This window comes from Dichomitus squalens (genome assembly GCF_000275845.1).
Source record: "Dichomitus squalens LYAD-421 SS1 unplaced genomic scaffold DICSQscaffold_5, whole genome shotgun sequence".
Lineage (NCBI taxonomy): Eukaryota > Fungi > Basidiomycota > Agaricomycetes > Polyporales > Polyporaceae > Dichomitus > Dichomitus squalens.
Genome location: NW_006766887.1, coordinates 228,238 through 243,783, shown reverse-complemented (window position 1 = coordinate 243,783; position 15,546 = coordinate 228,238). Strand labels below are relative to the sequence as shown.

The window sequence follows — 15,546 nt, the reverse complement described above, 5'->3', positions numbered from 1 at the left end:
AAGAAGGGTATAAAGTGGTGCTCCCTAGCTTGCTCATTTCCCTGCGTTCTGCCATAAGTCTCTCGATCGGGCCTCCTCTCTCTAGTCTTGTAAATATCTGAATCGTCTGCGACGATAACTATCCTATCCTGCTCTAGTCCTGCCATTCAGCACTCGAACTACTGGCACCCTCAACCCTCAGCCTACTATCTACACTATACTGTCCTACTATTACGTCAATGGCTACTCGCGCCGTCGCTATCACCTTCATGTCCCAGGAGCAGGCCCGGTACGCTCCGTGCAGCTCATTCGTCGTCCAGCCAAAGCTGACCTCGTTATTTCTCTAGCATGTCCTTGGGCAAGCACATCGAGCGCCGCATCATCTGCGCCTGGAAGGCCCTTAGTCGTCGGAGCCGTAGGCGTCAACGCGCCTCCATCCTCCCAGAAGGCTTCGTCCTCCTCACCGCCGCCCGCCGTCGCAGCATGCGCTTCGTCTAAGCGCCCCTGATGGCGCATGGCTGGTCCCTCCATCGCCATGTAACTTCATGTTCTCATGCCGTATCGACTGCGACAGTCCCCTTGACTCCAGAGCTAGATGCTCTTATGCACGTGTGCATGCCTTTGACGCAGGGACATTCATGACACTGTACCCTATAGTTTATGCACTAATACCTAGACATTGGATTCCGATACCAGCTCTCCACGAGATACCATATGTAGCCTCCCCCCTCCCTCGACGCTGCTTACGAGCTGTACCATTGAACGGGACTTTGTTGCTGTATCACTCTGATCTCATGTAGCGTTTGGTGTGCCAGTAATTTATACATTGTTATCTCTCGCTGCACTCCTGATTGTCAGGACATTTGGGTTGTCTGCACAACTCCTCTGTTGGAAGATAAGTCGTGCCTACAAGAAATAGCATAGGGACGAGACGTGATACATAATGCGTCCATTCGAGACATCGACTATGATACATCTAGGCAGCGTTATACATTCGAGAAGTACCAGCTTCTATCCGTTCACTTATACGGGTATATACAATGAGACCGGGAAGTGCGCAATTGACAGCAGGTGATGTAGCGAAGCAAATCCAATTCAGTCTGGCCTAAAACACGATGGCCTGATGGAGAGGAGAGTTTACCAAAACCTGGAGGAGAAATGATGGAAATCGTTTCAAAGTGAGTTTAGAGCAGAACGTACCGATGCCGGGTGAGCTTAGAAGTGTCAGAAGCGTCAGATGACATTGCCTCTCCCGCAACAAACTGAAGCATGAACTCACGAACGCCATCATGCCAGACTCGAGAGCCTCTCCCTGGATGCGAGAGCTCTTCAGAGCAGCTTCCGCACCACAATGTTTCTTGCGAAGGATATCGCGCTCTCCGGCGAGCACTTCGTTTTGCTGAATGACCTCGCCCAACTGCGCCTGTGTGTCGGCTTGCACGATCATGGAATCGTCTAGATGGTCCTTGAGGCGCTCAGAGCGCTCTCGATGGGCCGCCAAGGCCGCGTTGGTCGCCTGAAGCTCAGCGTGCTTCTCACGCAACTGAACTCCTTGCTGTTGTAAGCGGAAATCCCTTTCTTGCAACGCGGCATTGCTCCTCTGAGCCTAAGAACCAAGCCCGATAGTCACCGAGCTCGATGAATCTTAAATAGCTGACACTTACCTCTTCGCATATTCTGTCCACGAGCTTCTTGGCATCATTGGCAAGTGCTTCGATCGCCGTCCGCCCCGAGGCAGTTGAAGGGCCCCAACTCGAAGAAGCCGCTGGGTCGGAAGGCCCCTTGTCGGCAGTCTCTGCTGGGCTGATCCCTGCGCCTCCGAAAGGCAGGTCGTCCCCAGCGGTGAGATCAGGCTGAGGAAATCTTGCGTGCGAAGCCTCGCGGGGCAACTGGGCGGTCGTTTGTGGAGGAGTGAGGTAGCTGAGAGCCGCTTGTAGACGCACTGGCGTGCGAGGAGGAGCGGCACTGGATAAGCATGCATACGACACGTAAGCCGCGATTCAGAAGAATAGTTGTGTTCGCTTACGCCTGAGGACGGGACGGGCCCTCCGAAGGAACAAAGTCATCGGGAGCAAAATCCATACTGTCATCGAGCTCCTCCATTACAACGTCTGAGATGTCAGTCGGGGCTAAACTGGCGCCCCGCTCTCCATTGCTTGGGGTGCCGGGCATGAACGGTCGTGCGTCCCGCGCACGAATGCGTTCTAAGAAGAGCTGAGAGCATGGAGAAGTCAGCGCGCGAACCAACAGTCAATTAAAGGTCCTCTACCTGGTTCTTCGTCGGCGACTTAGCTGCGCCAACTCGTTTCACCATCGCCTGGCCTAGCAAGGTCGGATGAGCATCAGGAGGCAGGGTCCGTCGTATCTCCTTTACACTGTGTACAAAGTCAGTAGAGTAGTATACAACCAGGTAATAAGGACTTACGCCGTCGCAACGAGAGGAGCAGGTTTGAACTTCGGCTCGCCATCTACAAACGGTCGGGTCACGAGTTTGCCATTATGCTCCTGTGATGTGGAGAACGTCTGGTCAATCCTAAAGATGTCCGCTGAAGGATTTGTGCATGCATACAAAACTGTAAATGGTCCCCTCGTAACAATTTCTGGTCGTCTTTGGTCTCGTGGTTTCTATCCCGATATCCGCTCTCGTCTGTTCCACTGGGCGAACACCAGGTCAGTCGCAAACGCCTAATCGATCAAGTCTGCAGACCAACGTACTGCATGACACTGCATGGCCTAACGTGAAGGAGCCGCTGCCGTTCCGGCACAGAAACGCGTGTGCCACTACCACAGCTAAATAAGACAGGCGTCGGAATGAGACAAACAAAGGACGTACTGTGCTGGCCAGTCGGCTTTCCGGGCGTCGTGTTCTTACGAGCACCAGACTTCCTCGGAGAAGTAGACTTGCTTTTCTTTGCTGGACTTGATTTTTTCGACTTCACCATACTGACAATCCTCCCTGACCTGAGGGAGGCGATATAGAAAGAGTCTCAGAGGGAGGAGTATAGCTCAAAGCAAGCATATTTAAGGATAGCAGCAGAGCATCGCCAATACTAAGAGGAATGGCGACAAACAAAGGTATGTAGTTTGTCAGCATTGATTTTCCCTTCTCGGGGCTTAGCGCCGGCCGGCTGGGGTCCGGGGCATTGGCCAATGCCCGTCGTGATGGCAGCGAAAAGCGATGTAATTAGCATTACACTACAATGGTGTATATCCATAGTGAATGCTTCACCAAGGGCCGATTGTCCGGATAAGCAACGAAGGGGGTATCAACAAACCTTAGTCCAAAAGTCCCTAGATAATGAAATGATCCGCCCAATGGCGAAGAACGCCCTCACCCTGCTTGTGGCCCGGGAACCGCTTCACATCCCTCGAGATAATTACCGCATGCGAGTTCCGCACCGGATGGATGAATGCCAGCTCCTTCTTCAGGCCTGGCAGCGTGTTCAGCCACCCCACGATCTTCTTCTGGACGTCTGCCAACACCAAGTCTTGCTTCTGCTCGGCCTGCGTTCTCGCCGCCGCGTCCAAGTCGGCCTCCGCGTCTGCGAGCGCCGCGGGGGTGGCGGTGGAGAGCGGCGGCTGGGAGGATTCCACGTCGTATGAGCTGCCGGGTGCGTCGAGCATGTCGACGGCGACGGCTTCCATCTCGCGCTCGAGGCGTCCGATGACGTGCACCAGGCGCTCCGTGTTCGATTGTTCCGAGTCCTTCTCGAGGAGCTTGATCCGCGCGCGGGACGCACGCGAAGCGAGCGCAAAGCGAGTGATGACCAGCGAGAGCACCAGAGGAATGAGGATAGGCGTGCTGAGAATCAGGAGCTGTGTAGCAGGCAGGCGTGAGGAGAGAAAGAAAGAATAAAGCAGGCTTCTTACGCACAATGTTGAAGGGGAAGGCAAACTGAAGCGCGGGAGGTAAGAGAGGACGTTCTGGCTTCAGACTCTTGAACCATTGTGGGGTGAATACACGCGGCTTGGGGCGCGGTTCAACTACGGTAGATGGGGTATAAGACCTGAGTATAGGGGAATATTTTTCGTCAAATTCTCTACACCAGGACGAAGCATGAGAACTAGGCTGGAAAGGACGAGAATGAGAAGGATGCACATTTTGATTCCGTTAAAGGCGTGCTCCAGGAAGGGATCTTCTAATTCTATCGCGGCGGTGACATAAGGCACAGTGACATCGTTCACTGCGTTTGCATAGAAGCGGACTTGCTCAAACCGCGTCAAGGCTTGGTAGAATATGCGATCTAGCAGGACATCAGAAGGTGTACCGAGAAGGACTACGCATACGAGACGTACTCGGATCGGCCATGACCTCGAGGAGCGGTCGTCCGTTCTTCGACCACTTGTCCACCTGATGTGTCATGAAGTATAAGCCAAGTCAGATGAGCAATAGACGACTATGCACGTACAACGTAGAATTGCTCTCCCGTCCTTGACAAGAGCTTTGGCCCCAAAAAGGCAAACACGCCCGAGACGAACGTGCGGTATCGGGGGAGGCCAATATGAGGAGTGGCAAGGGTATTGAAGTTAACAGGCGTAACGTTCTCAAAGAATCCTCGCTGGTGCAGGATACTTCACAAGCCATCAGCACGCACGATTAAACAGTATACAATTGTGAGCAACCTACCCAACGACGTATCTTGCAATGAGCCCGCCGAGGCTGTATCCAGTCACAGAAAACCTCGTAACCTTCTTCTCATCTTTCTCGAGCTTCTTGACCTCCTCGAAGATCTATCCGCGATGTCCCACATCGCCCACCAGCACCCACAGAGCTTGATGAATACTACAAGTCGGGCATTGGCAAGCCTGACTGATACTCACCTCCTCAGCAACCCGCTCTCCTCCCCAGTCGATGCCGTCGTATGTCCCATCGTCCCGGTTCGTCTCAGCCAAAAGGATCTGAAGTCGCTCGCCCTGCGGTCCCCTCTCGGAGTCTAGCTGTCCACGTTTCTCCTCCATGATCCGGCGCATCTCCGCGAGATGAGATGGGTTGCCCCACATGCCATGGATGAGCACGAGCAGGTGGATGCCTTGGGAATCGTCGGAGTCAACCTCGGAGCCAGACATCGTCGTAAGTGCAGACTGTTGGGGACAATGGTGGTAACTAGTGATCTATGACTCCAAGGACAGTCTAGGGAGGATGAGACGAGGGGGAGATGAAATGAAAGCAAGCCGGTGGGGGATACGGAAACATATATGAAGGCTGTGGGTAAGAGAGCATTATGGGGGGCACGGTCGACAAACCGGAATGACGCGTTCTCCTGGCATCACGTACTTACTGCGGCCGCGCGCTACATCGACGACATGCATTGCCGGTCGGCATATAGCCGCACTTAAGTACAAATACCTCCATTCAGCAGGTGCAACGCCAGAATATGTAGATTTGCATCGGTTGTGCTTTAGGAACAGACTCGATTCAAGATGGTCGAGTAGAGATACACCATAAGTACATGGAAAGGTACATGTAGACAGAGAGAGAGAAGTAGTCGTGAAGCCGTAGCAAGAAGACGTTCCGATGAGAATGCAGGCCAAGCATGAGGATTGGCACAGAACCGGTCTCTACACAGGTACGCAGTCAGGTCGGAACAGCCCCATTCACGATTGGTACTGTAGGGTGCCTTCGTGAGTCGCGCAGAACCAAGCTAGCAAAGACTCATGGACTTGCCTGGAAGAGCATCGACGTTGCCCAGGGCTGCAGGAGAGAATCGGGGCCAAGGTACGACCACGAGCTCGTCCTCGAGAAGCTCTCCTTGTACCTGTGTAGACAAGAATCAAGCCCCCATGAGTACTTGTAAACCTAATACAGGCGATCGAGCTTACCGCTTGAGCGTGCCAGAGCGTCCAGGTGCGCGAGAAGCACCCTTAAAGCTGTACACGGCACGGACCATTTGCACGATCATCTGGTAGGCTGTGTCAAGCATTTCGCAGTTTTACGGAAGACAGAGCCAATCACCTTCGAGGACAGGTCCAGACCGAGACACTTCCCAGCACCGTCGATCACCAGGTACTTGTGGAAGCCGCGCGCAGGGTTGACGTCCTTGGGATCTGTGAAGATGTGGCTCTGTATTCGGATGATGAGGAGTAGCTCCTTGGAAGCAGTGGCACACGTACGCTGATATTGGCGGCTGATACGTCCACGAAGACGCGTGTCTTGGCCTTGAGCGTTCCCTGGCTGACCTTGACGTCGTGAAGAACCTCGCGGTACACGCCCCGGAACGTAGGGTCAAGGCCTAGTAGGTGCTTTAGCCCCATCATAACCACAACCTTCACCATAACTCACGAAGCGCCTCAAGCACGAAACCTTGCAACGTCGCCTCATCCTTGGCATCCAATGAAGGCGACTTAGAAACCAACGTCTGAACATCTGAAGGCTTGCTCGGGTCCAAGTAGAAGTTAACGACGTTTACCGCAGCTGTATATTATCCCTTCGGTAACTCGACATTCAAGGACGTCGCACATTTGCGCACCTTGTGAGAGCTCGACAGTCGCGCCGACCAATAGCGCAAGGGTGGCGTTCGTCTGGGTGTCAGCATCGTAGCCCAATGCGCGCAGACGTTCCGTGAACGAAGCCCGCTCGCTCTTGCTCGGCTTCCCGAACATGCTCCCAAACAGGTTCATAATCGAGAGCTGTCAACCCATAGACAACGTCAGCCCGAACTCTCCGGCGTACATGCAGCTTCCGATGAACGTACGCGCGAGCCTCCCAGTTGCCTGCGGATGATGGTAGACAACTTTTCAAGGTTCTGAGCAGTGTTGATGCGCAGGTTGTGGAGCTTCGCGGGCTCGACGTCCAGGAAGAGGTAGCTGTAGGTGTCCGCGAGGATGTCGAACAGTTCGGAGGGCGTGTAGTCGCCCTCGCTGTCCGCACTTGTCTTCAGACGAACTCCGGCCTGCAAACAATCTGATGAATACGATCCGTGAGCTCCAATCAGTGAGAGTACGACTGACCAATTCGGCAGCCCAGTAGATCGGGACCAGCTTAAGCACATCCCTGACGAGGTCGACGGTGTGCGTGGAGGTGCCCACAGACTGGCAGGACTCGCGCTGTATGAGCTCCCGCGTCTTTTCGTAGAAGAATGTCTTGATGCCGGACTCTGCGTCGGGGGCGCCAGTGAGCGCACCGAGCAACTCGCGCTGGTAGCGCGCAGCCTGCGCAGGGTCGTTGCAGGCGATGAAGAACCTACCCGCATACCATCAAACCACTGTTCATGCCTATGAGATCAATACAGGGAGCCGCTCACCCATCACCCTTCAAGATAGCCTGGACTCTCTCCCCGAAGCCGGGTCCGAAGTCCTTCTCGTCCTTAAGCACGTTCTTCGCGTCCTCGTACCCGGCCAGAACGGGCGGCTCCGCGACCTTCCTCGGCTTCTCCAAGCTATACAACTTAACCTGGCCCAGCTTCGTCAGGATGCGCTCCATCGCGGGAGGCGTCATCAGCGGGAACCACGCATAGGTGCTGTCTGGCGCGTACTGTTCGGGCAGCGTGCGGAGGAGCAGCCGGCCGAGCATGCTACCGCACCCGGGGGCTAAGGGATCACGCTGGCAGTCCGCGAAGCCCCACGCTGTCATGTTGAACGGGGTATAGTCAGCGGTGTAGAAGCGGTCTCCGCGGGTCAGCGCAATCGCATCGCTCAGGATCGCGCGGGAGATCGTGTATGCTGGATGGGCGCAGACGCGGATCGACTGTCAGTGCTTCGTATCTCACGAGGAGCAGGATAGCGGCGACTCACATGGGCACAGGCCGGCGCCCTCGACGACGGGCTTTGCCTCCTCCGCCTGGAGACCGACGTACAGCTCGAGGCGATCGATATGACCATAGAGTTTCTCGGCAGCGCTCGCAATCTCGGGGTCCGGGTTCCACTCAAGGAAGCTCGAGTATGCTAGTGCATCTCCAATGATTATGACTTCTGACGGCACTGATCAATACTCACTCTTCAGACCGAGGAACTACGGGACCGATTTTTGTCAGTTTAGCGCAAGCTTGAATACCGACTGGTGCCGGATACCCACCTTCCGGAAGTCATTCAGGGAGCAGACGCCCCATTGGCGGTTCTGCTCAATCCCCATGATCTCATGAAGACGCATGCAATGCGGAGTGCCGCGAGCCTTGAACGCTCCAGCGGGTTCCTCGGTACTGCGGCGTCCAGTCAGAAACTATGGGCATAGTCGCGTCGTTCCACCACTCACGCTGCGATTAGCACACCTGCGAGCGCTTCGTCGCTGAACTGGCCCGACGTCGAATCTCGCTGCAAGCTGGAACGGATGCGCGAATGATCAGAATAAAGTCGCAAAGCGCCGAAATAGAAGCCGACTCACTTCCCGAAAGTCCAGTGCGACACGTCTGGCTCCATAGCCTGCACCTCCTTCGCAAGATTGCGGAAGTCCTGAACGGAGAGCTGCGCGGAGGTCAGCGACACCAAGCGCAAGTCGCATGCTCCACTCACCGAGTCAACGGAGCGCCCTTTGAAGAGCTGCTCGCCCATCTTCGCGACCCATTCCTCGTCAGCCTTAGAAGTGGTCGCATGCCACCGGTACAAGCAGTTGAACTGACGACTGCTATCAACAATTGCGCCCCTGGTCGCATGCGAGGCGCGCTCACCTCAACACTGCAAGCGTTCCCCCGCCCGCGCTCAAACAGCGAGTGATCGGCATTGCGCATCTCCTCGAACGGGTTGAAGGCCCAACTGCTCCCCTGACGCACCAAGCCCAGGATGGCACAGAAGTAATCTGACATGACTATGCCTGCGAACCACGCGCAGTTGATCAGACGCGTCGTCTGGAAGATGTCCTCCTCCTGGGCCACGAGCTTCGCCGCGCGCTGGGGATCATCGGCAGAAATCGTGTCTGGGTCGACGTACGTCCCGCGCTCGTTGAGCTCGAGGAGCTTCTTAGCGATATACTGCACAGACGCGCGTCAGCCACACAGATCCCACGCGGAGGAATGGAAGCGGGGATATGATATCAGGTGGAGGTGCTTACGTTGTGATTCCGGTTGAAGAGCGTTAGGAGCACACAGACGGCGGGGGGCAACAATAGCAGACGGTCCTCGGCGAAAGTGTCAGGGTGGAGAAGCCCGCGCCCGTCCCGGACGCGGATCTTGTCTTGAGTCTTTTGATCGTTCCCGTACAGAGGCGCGAGGTCGACGTACGAAGACGTCTCATTGATGTGGACGTCCTTGTGAGACGTGCGGAACACACTGACGAGCGTGCAACGTTAGTAGAAGCCAATACACGCCGTGTTCTATGTAGAAGTTAGGCGGAGACACTTACGTGTGAATTACGAGCGCAGCAAACGCAAACATCAGGCTCGACAGGCCGGCAGGATGCGGTACGAACTGCGAAATGAGCGTGAGGTCTCGTTCATTACTCGAAGATCGTAATCAGGCCGACCTTCTCCCGCCTGAGCAATGTATCAAACACGAGTCCAGCATCTGGAAGCTCGTTGCGCGGAAGTGGGTGGATCTGTTGCACGCTGCGTGAATAAGGGGTACCGGCTTTTCCCAAGTCGGGTATGGAGGGATTGTTGTTGCCGCCATCGGCTTCGCGGTAGGCATACGTGGGGCCGATGATAGTTTCCGGTGGGTGAGGAAGATCTTCGTACACTGCAAGTAGAAGCGTGAGAAACAAGCGCACTCACATGCAGAAGCGGACTGCATGCATACGCAGTTTAATGAGCCCGGTCTGCAACTTCTGCGCTGCAGGGTGTTCGGAGTTGTTCGACAAATAGACCAGGGTGTGCTCCAGCTGAGGCAGATTCAGTGACGAGATCAGTCTCATATCAACCCGAAACCCACAAGCAACTTCCGATCATCGATCGAGTTCAGGTGTGTAATGCCGTCAATGATGCTTTCCTGAGATCACTGTGAGTAATGTTTATTGACTAGACGAAGCTGAAACTCACAATAGTAGAAAGATCTGAGGCGAAGGGCAGATGCTTCCGAACCTGTGGGCAGTCCCTGTTAGACCTCACCAGGATCCTGACAGACCAAATGGCTAGTTCACCTCGTCGCGGAACTTGTCAAAGCCCTTCATGGTTTGCGGCGCGCGTGACAGGTCTTCCCCATCGCTGCTCTGTGACCGCTGGGTGAAGGAGCGAGACAATTTGTAGGGGAATGTAGCCATAGCGTGAGAGGGAGACGATGCGTGGCCTGAGGGCCAAACGCTGTACCACTACACCCATCTTATATCAGGATAGAATAGACGCATGCGCACGGTCGAGCGGAACTCAAGCAGACAGCAGGCGAGCACACGCGTCTTGAAGGACACGTCACGGACTCGGTCGCGGCATACCGCATTAGTTTGTGAGTGCCTAAGACGTCGAGTACGATGCAAGCCGTGAATAACGGCGGGCGCGATTGCCATTCATCGGACGCCCCCACTTGGCGAAGTGGACACGATACAAAGGACATCAGCCATTTGACAGCTGGAACGGGAGAAAGAACGGCTGACGTTCGCTAGCGGGGCCTTCTGGATGTGATTCTTGATCAAGTGACAGTCGCCGCAAAGCATGGAAGCTGCTTATAACTTCGTACCTTCTCGCCTGGGCGCCCATGAGGCGCACGGCCCAGCAGAGTTTGTCCACCTTCTCAGGCAACGCGATCATTGCGTGTCAACCGCCAGAGAGTTGTTCGGCCTTGCGTACGGACCGCGAACGATCGAGGCTGGCTACGAGGAGTCCTGAATCTGACTCTTGTGGCATCTGTCAGTTAGTACGCTAGGACATTAATTCGTACCTGAAATGTTCGCACCCCATTACAGCCTGAGTAGATCTCGGTCAGTGGTGGGCCGCTCGTGAAATTTGCATCGCAACCTCGTAATCTGCCAGCCTCCGTACATCAGTGTAGCTATGTTGCGCCCATAAGTCACCAGATATAGCACGGTTTGTCATATTCGCCGACGCAGTCGGAGGATACGCTCGCAGGACATTTGACAGCAAGTAGGATACACTCCTGAAGAACTGAAGTTCTCCTGGCAGAGCATAGACGCTGTGGCTCCAAGCGCACGTGTTTGGCGCCCATCCCCGGACTTCACAGCGATTTTCATCATGAACTGAACACACCGGGTGCAGTCACCTGTGCATTAATTTGCGGCTTCCCAGCCACTGCATGGAGGTCCAACTAGAAGCAGGGTTTTGCTGGTGAGAAAATCACCTATACATTATTCGGTGATAGGACGGCGTCTGGCCGCTCAATGTTTCAGCTGCTATAATCCCGACTCCCGAGCTTTACGGCACCAATCAGCCGCAGAAGCTTCAACTTGAAGGACAAGCCACTGCTCTGTTCTCGGTAAGTCCTCTTACCGTATCAATACAAGGCTTTGAACTTCTATGCTGACTGAGATAGCAGATTACTCAAGTGTCAAGACGATATATCGCCTGCCAATGATCAGGTCCAAACGGGGACAGGACTCATTTCATTAGACTCTGATCTGAAGCATCGGTCGCCTCCATATGTCTCAAGATACGCCAATGCGAGATCGCTATCGGAAAGGCCTCAACTGGCTATGGATTGACACACGTTGCAACAACGAGACAAGCAGCGCCGAGTTGTCCGAGGTAATCAATTGCGTGTACGCCTAATACGCCGCGTACGCCAACGCCGCCGTGCGTATGTTATGCGTTCCTTCACGTTATCAACGATAATTAGGAGCCGGCCGCTCAAAGCGAGTAGTTACGTGCATCTTAGTCGGCACGAGGCTGCAGCCAGTGATGAATTTTTTGGGACGTTGCAAGAGCTGATCACCCCAAGGAGAATCGTTCAGGTCCACAGCTCTTGCATAGGCGCTCGGGAGAGAAGTTCTGGTGCAACTCATTGAGAAGAACACCGGAATTGGTGCAGTTATCCTCATGCACTTCCGACCGCCCGAGTAAGTCAATGGATGCGCCCGATCGGCAGTGCTTCGAACTGCTCACAATGGCACCTTAGACAGCCCAGTATCGCACGACTTGAACGCATGCGGCAAGCGGCTACGATGAAGACAGTTAGAGAGGAAGACGAGCGAGTTCCTTGGCTGGAATCGTCGGTGTCTACGTCCGAGCCAGATACTGTACAGTGGAGGCAGGGAGGGACGCATCTTTTCGGCTGTAGGAGGAGACCCCGATGCGTCTTCGAATCAGGGTGGTATCGGAGGTTCTCTGGTCTGAGTCTACTCATATCCTCCCGATGCATTCTTGGCATGCCAGGCGATCTTGGCGATCTCGCCGTTTCCTTACCAAGAGCCCATCATGTCACCCGTTGAGGCCTCTAGAGTATCGCCTGACAACCCATGGGATATGATTTTGAAGTACCACCCGTTGACCTGGGTAGACACAATGCCTCGAAAGGGCTCGTTGTCCTCACAGTCCCTGCTTGTCGGAATGAACGTGGCGGACCCCCTACGCTTCTAGCCCCATTCGGACCATCCATGATTCAATTATACGGGCCTCCCTCTCAGCCAGCCAGTAGTCACAAAAATAGTGATTGTATACTTTGCTCATGCTTTGCACCAGCTTGGCCAATGAAAGTCGAAAGTCGAAAGCTGAGAGCTTGATTTCAGGGATCGATTGTGATACAGCATCGATTGGAGAATGCTCTCTTATCATGGTACAGTAGCAAGTGACTTCTCCGTAGTATGTGACCTTACGCAGTCTCCTGAGGATGGACAATAAGTTTGGTCCCACTGACTTGGTTGTTCCTCAACTTCTCCACGCCAGAGAAAGCCCCCGCCAAGCCTCCAGGAAGGACTTCTGCCTTAAGCGGCTGTAAGGAACGGCGAGTCGTTCATCGCTTCGATTGATCAGGTACAACCGCTGAGTGCCCACCTTGATTTCACCCGACTCGAGGTAGGCTGTGATCGCCTTGAACAGGTCGAGGTTGAACTGAGGGTCTTGCTGAAGGCGGGCAGCGACGGGCGCGAACGTGACTGTCCGGCCCTCCGTCTTCTCCTTTATGCTGTCGAGGAGGATGATGAAGAGCCGGCCGCCAGGCGCGAGGAGCTCGTATCCGAGAGTCTGTGTCTCCGGGAGCGAGACGGGGTCGAAGACGAAGGAGGGGGAGGCCGCCGATGATCTTCTTGACCTCCTCGCGAGTAGCATCCACAGAGAGGTTGCGGTCGAGGACGTGCGTCGCACCGTAAGACTTGAGGAGCTCGGTGTTCTTGAGCGACGCGGTTGTGATGATGGGCGAGAAGCCGGAGAGCCTGCCCCATTGGATGGCTGCCGAGATGCGTATGTTAGATTCATGCACAGACATGGATAGGCAAGGGCGAATATACCTCCTGAACCGATCACGGATGAACCGCCAATGATCACGAGCGGCTGGCCAGCGTATTTGCCTTTGCCACCCTCGGCCCACGGTGGGACGTACTCGCCAGCGCCAGGCTGGCTGTAGAGGGCGACGGCAGAGGACACAAGCGCAGTTGGGAGGGTAGCCGCTTCATCGAAGGAAATCCCCTCGGGGATCTGATGTTCGCAATATCGAGTAAGCTGCCGACAACGTCTAGACAGTCAGAGATCTAACCTTAGCGACATTTTGGGGGTTGCTCAACGTGTATTGTTGGTACGCCGCCCAGTCGTTGATCACCGCAATCGCTCTGTATAACACTCGGTCGCCCTTCTTGAGGTCGGTGACTCCCTCACCTCAATCGTCCCAGCGCCTTCCGACCCTATGACGGCGGGGTAATTTGTGACGAACATGCCGAAGTCCTGCGTCTTCCAGTCGATCGGGTTAAGGCTGCTCGTCTCGTTCTTGATGAGGAGCTCGCCGGGCTTGGGAGTTGGAACGTCACGGTCGCGAACGGCAAATTGACCATGCTTCTCGAGGAGAAAGAAAGCCTTCTGTTTGGTGAAGGTTGACATTGCTCTGGGTTTGTGGAAGTGAGGAGTGGTTTACAAGGTACAGGAGGTATGATAACGTGGAGATTCAGCTACCACCCGAGTGCACCTTTTATCGACCTTCGCAGATGCGGAGCGGAGGTTACATGTCCTCTCTGCCGAACTACATCCGCCATGCTTCGTTCTATGACGTGATCTGACATGTATGTAGATGTATGTAGTGTAGTTAGACATGGCATCCAGAGCTCTCTCACATCTACATGATCGTACTCACAGTCCGAATCAACATCCATAAGTAGTAGATAACAAGGAAAATCCGATTTGGAGTGATCGTCTGAGTAAGCATCATCAGTGGCTATGCATTATGCGTAATATGACGAAGCCTTCGCCCTGCCATCCGTCCCAGAGCGGCCTACGTATCAGGGACCAGTGCTGTCCGCGTCAAAGTCAATGCGTCAATGCGTGTCAATGCTATCGACCGACCCCCTACTGTAGTGTTGCCGCGAAGTGAGGTCACTTCACGTCAATGTGCACCTTGCCTTGAGCGGAGTATGAAAATCGACCATCAAGGTCGCTTTGAGGTCAGCTCAAGGTAAGTCAAGGTCGCTTCAAGGTGTGGACTCTCGGCGGCTCCAAGTATCCGCTGTCGGGCCGACTGGTACGATGCGCTTCATCTGGTCACGTGCCGGACTGCGACGTGTTCTCCTCTCCTCGTTCCCGCCAGCCTGCTTTCTCCCATCAGCTGCACGCACTTCAACCATGTCTCTTGATGTTGTATGTTCTCTCTTGGGTCATTTAGAGCTCACCAAACGTTTCCTAGGTATTTATCTTATGCATGTGTAACGTAGATGATGAGCAGCAATGCAATGTTTGGTCGAAGAGCAGAGTCCGGAAAGGCATAAAACACATACCAGGTAGTGAGTAGAAGCATCTCTCCTTTCCCATGTTAATCCACGGCTGTGCTTCCTGCGGTGCGAGAAATCTTGCACAATGCAGCTGCCAAACCTCTGAGCTTCTGCAGCCCACTGCTCCCCTTCCCTCTACATCAGGAAAACGTCACGGACTTGTACAGGTACTTGGGGTACTTGACCAAGTACCTCAAGTATCCCAAGTACCTCAAGTACCCCAAGTCCAATGGACTTGGCCAAGTCGGGTGGGTCGACTTGGCCAAGTACCAGGTACTTGGCCAAGTCCTCCAAGTCCCTGTTCAAGTTCATGCCCAAGTTCACTGTGAGATGTATTGAATAATAAAGATGATATGCATGGAAGTAAATCATAGAACAGCTGCTCTTGATCAAGGTCAAGTGTACAATATTTGTTAGTGGGTGCAGCGGCGGCAAAAAAAATGCCACCACAGGAAATTGAACCAGCAACCTGCAATTTCAGTGTCCAACACAGCATGTTCAACCACTACACTACAGAAGCTCACACTGTAGTGCAGAATAGCAGCCATATATAGCGCTCTTTGCTGGACTTCGAGAAATTCTTCACCATCCTCACCTGTACCATAGCAGAACTTGGACATCCACCACTGATACCACTATTCTTGAGCATTATCTGGATATTGTACCTCTGTATCACTACTGAAACAAGCACATTGTAACAACTTAAAGTCTTCTATCACATGTTATTGCCCTTCTTCTAATAGACTATAAAGCTGCTTCTACAGCCTTAAAACAGACTGGTTTACAACTAGTGTACGGATGTCTATGATAGATATTATTACATAAGAAGTATACAAGATGTGTGACTGATAG

At 54.0% G+C, this 15,546-nt stretch overlaps 4 protein-coding genes across 4 annotated transcripts; all 4 read right to left on the bottom strand.

The window, feature by feature from the left end:
* Positions 1-175: 175 nt before the first annotated feature.
* On the bottom strand, positions 176-704 carry DICSQDRAFT_133753 (uncharacterized protein). Its single transcript, XM_007362797.1, has 2 exons — positions 327-704; positions 176-268 (listed from the first exon to the last, which is right to left on the bottom strand). Exons 1-2 carry the CDS (start codon positions 514-516, stop codon positions 216-218), a joined length of 243 nt encoding a protein of 80 aa, XP_007362859.1. The 5' UTR covers positions 517-704; the 3' UTR covers positions 176-215.
* Positions 705-3,143: 2,439 nt separating this feature from the next.
* On the bottom strand, positions 3,144-5,147 carry DICSQDRAFT_153185 (uncharacterized protein). Its single transcript, XM_007362796.1, has 7 exons — positions 4,801-5,147; positions 4,607-4,710; positions 4,389-4,551; positions 4,276-4,330; positions 4,079-4,223; positions 3,854-4,019; positions 3,144-3,795 (listed from the first exon to the last, which is right to left on the bottom strand). Exons 1-7 carry the CDS (start codon positions 5,044-5,046, stop codon positions 3,271-3,273), a joined length of 1,404 nt encoding a protein of 467 aa, XP_007362858.1. The 5' UTR covers positions 5,047-5,147; the 3' UTR covers positions 3,144-3,270.
* A 228-nt stretch (positions 5,148-5,375) lies between these two features.
* LDO1 (heme peroxidase) lies at positions 5,376-10,326 on the bottom strand. The gene is made up of 24 exons (XM_007362795.1): positions 9,982-10,326; positions 9,881-9,922; positions 9,774-9,830; positions 9,642-9,723; positions 9,370-9,581; positions 9,250-9,314; positions 8,960-9,176; positions 8,580-8,879; positions 8,425-8,526; positions 8,297-8,376; positions 8,168-8,233; positions 7,991-8,114; positions 7,912-7,927; positions 7,711-7,860; positions 7,221-7,638; positions 6,928-7,159; positions 6,672-6,869; positions 6,447-6,606; positions 6,260-6,391; positions 6,091-6,209; positions 5,933-6,040; positions 5,800-5,879; positions 5,645-5,735; positions 5,376-5,586 (listed from the first exon to the last, which is right to left on the bottom strand). The coding sequence occupies exons 1-24, from the start codon at positions 10,099-10,101 to the stop codon at positions 5,575-5,577; spliced, it is 3,183 nt and encodes a 1,060-aa protein (XP_007362857.1). The 5' UTR covers positions 10,102-10,326; the 3' UTR covers positions 5,376-5,574.
* Positions 10,327-12,596: 2,270 nt separating this feature from the next.
* DICSQDRAFT_167211 (GroES-like protein) lies at positions 12,597-13,813 on the bottom strand (the record flags this gene model as incomplete). Its single annotated transcript, XM_007362794.1, has 6 exons — positions 12,597-12,716; positions 12,779-12,967; positions 13,035-13,171; positions 13,231-13,417; positions 13,476-13,548; positions 13,620-13,813. 6 exons carry the CDS (start codon positions 13,811-13,813, stop codon positions 12,597-12,599), a joined length of 900 nt encoding a protein of 299 aa, XP_007362856.1.
* Between the last annotated feature and the right edge of the window lie 1,733 nt (positions 13,814-15,546).

What these genes read in the sequence shown, in the direction of transcription:
- DICSQDRAFT_133753 (XM_007362797.1), bottom strand. Translation starts at nt 516, where the DNA reads ATGGCGATGGAGGGACCAGCCATGCGCCATCAGGGGCGCTTAGACGAA. An exon ending in TGTGCTTGCCCAAGGACATG is followed by an intron (nt 269 to 326) that starts CTAGAGAAATAA and finishes CACGGAGCGTAC; the next exon opens with CGGGCCTGCTCCTGGGACAT.
- DICSQDRAFT_153185 (XM_007362796.1), bottom strand. Translation starts at nt 5,046, where the DNA reads ATGTCTGGCTCCGAGGTTGACTCCGACGATTCCCAAGGCATCCACCTG. An exon ending in CGAGGTCATGGCCGATCCGA is followed by an intron (nt 4,224 to 4,275) that starts GTACGTCTCGTA and finishes ATGTCCTGCTAG; the next exon opens with ATCGCATATTCTACCAAGCC. An exon ending in TTGCCTTCCCCTTCAACATT is followed by an intron (nt 3,796 to 3,853) that starts GTGCGTAAGAAG and finishes CCTGCTACACAG; the next exon opens with CTCCTGATTCTCAGCACGCC.
- LDO1 (XM_007362795.1), bottom strand. Translation starts at nt 10,101, where the DNA reads ATGGCTACATTCCCCTACAAATTGTCTCGCTCCTTCACCCAGCGGTCA. An exon ending in TTGACAAGTTCCGCGACGAG is followed by an intron (nt 9,923 to 9,981) that starts GTGAACTAGCCA and finishes GACTGCCCACAG; the next exon opens with GTTCGGAAGCATCTGCCCTT. An exon ending in GCTATCTTGAAGGGTGATGG is followed by an intron (nt 7,160 to 7,220) that starts GTGAGCGGCTCC and finishes GTATGCGGGTAG; the next exon opens with GTTCTTCATCGCCTGCAACG.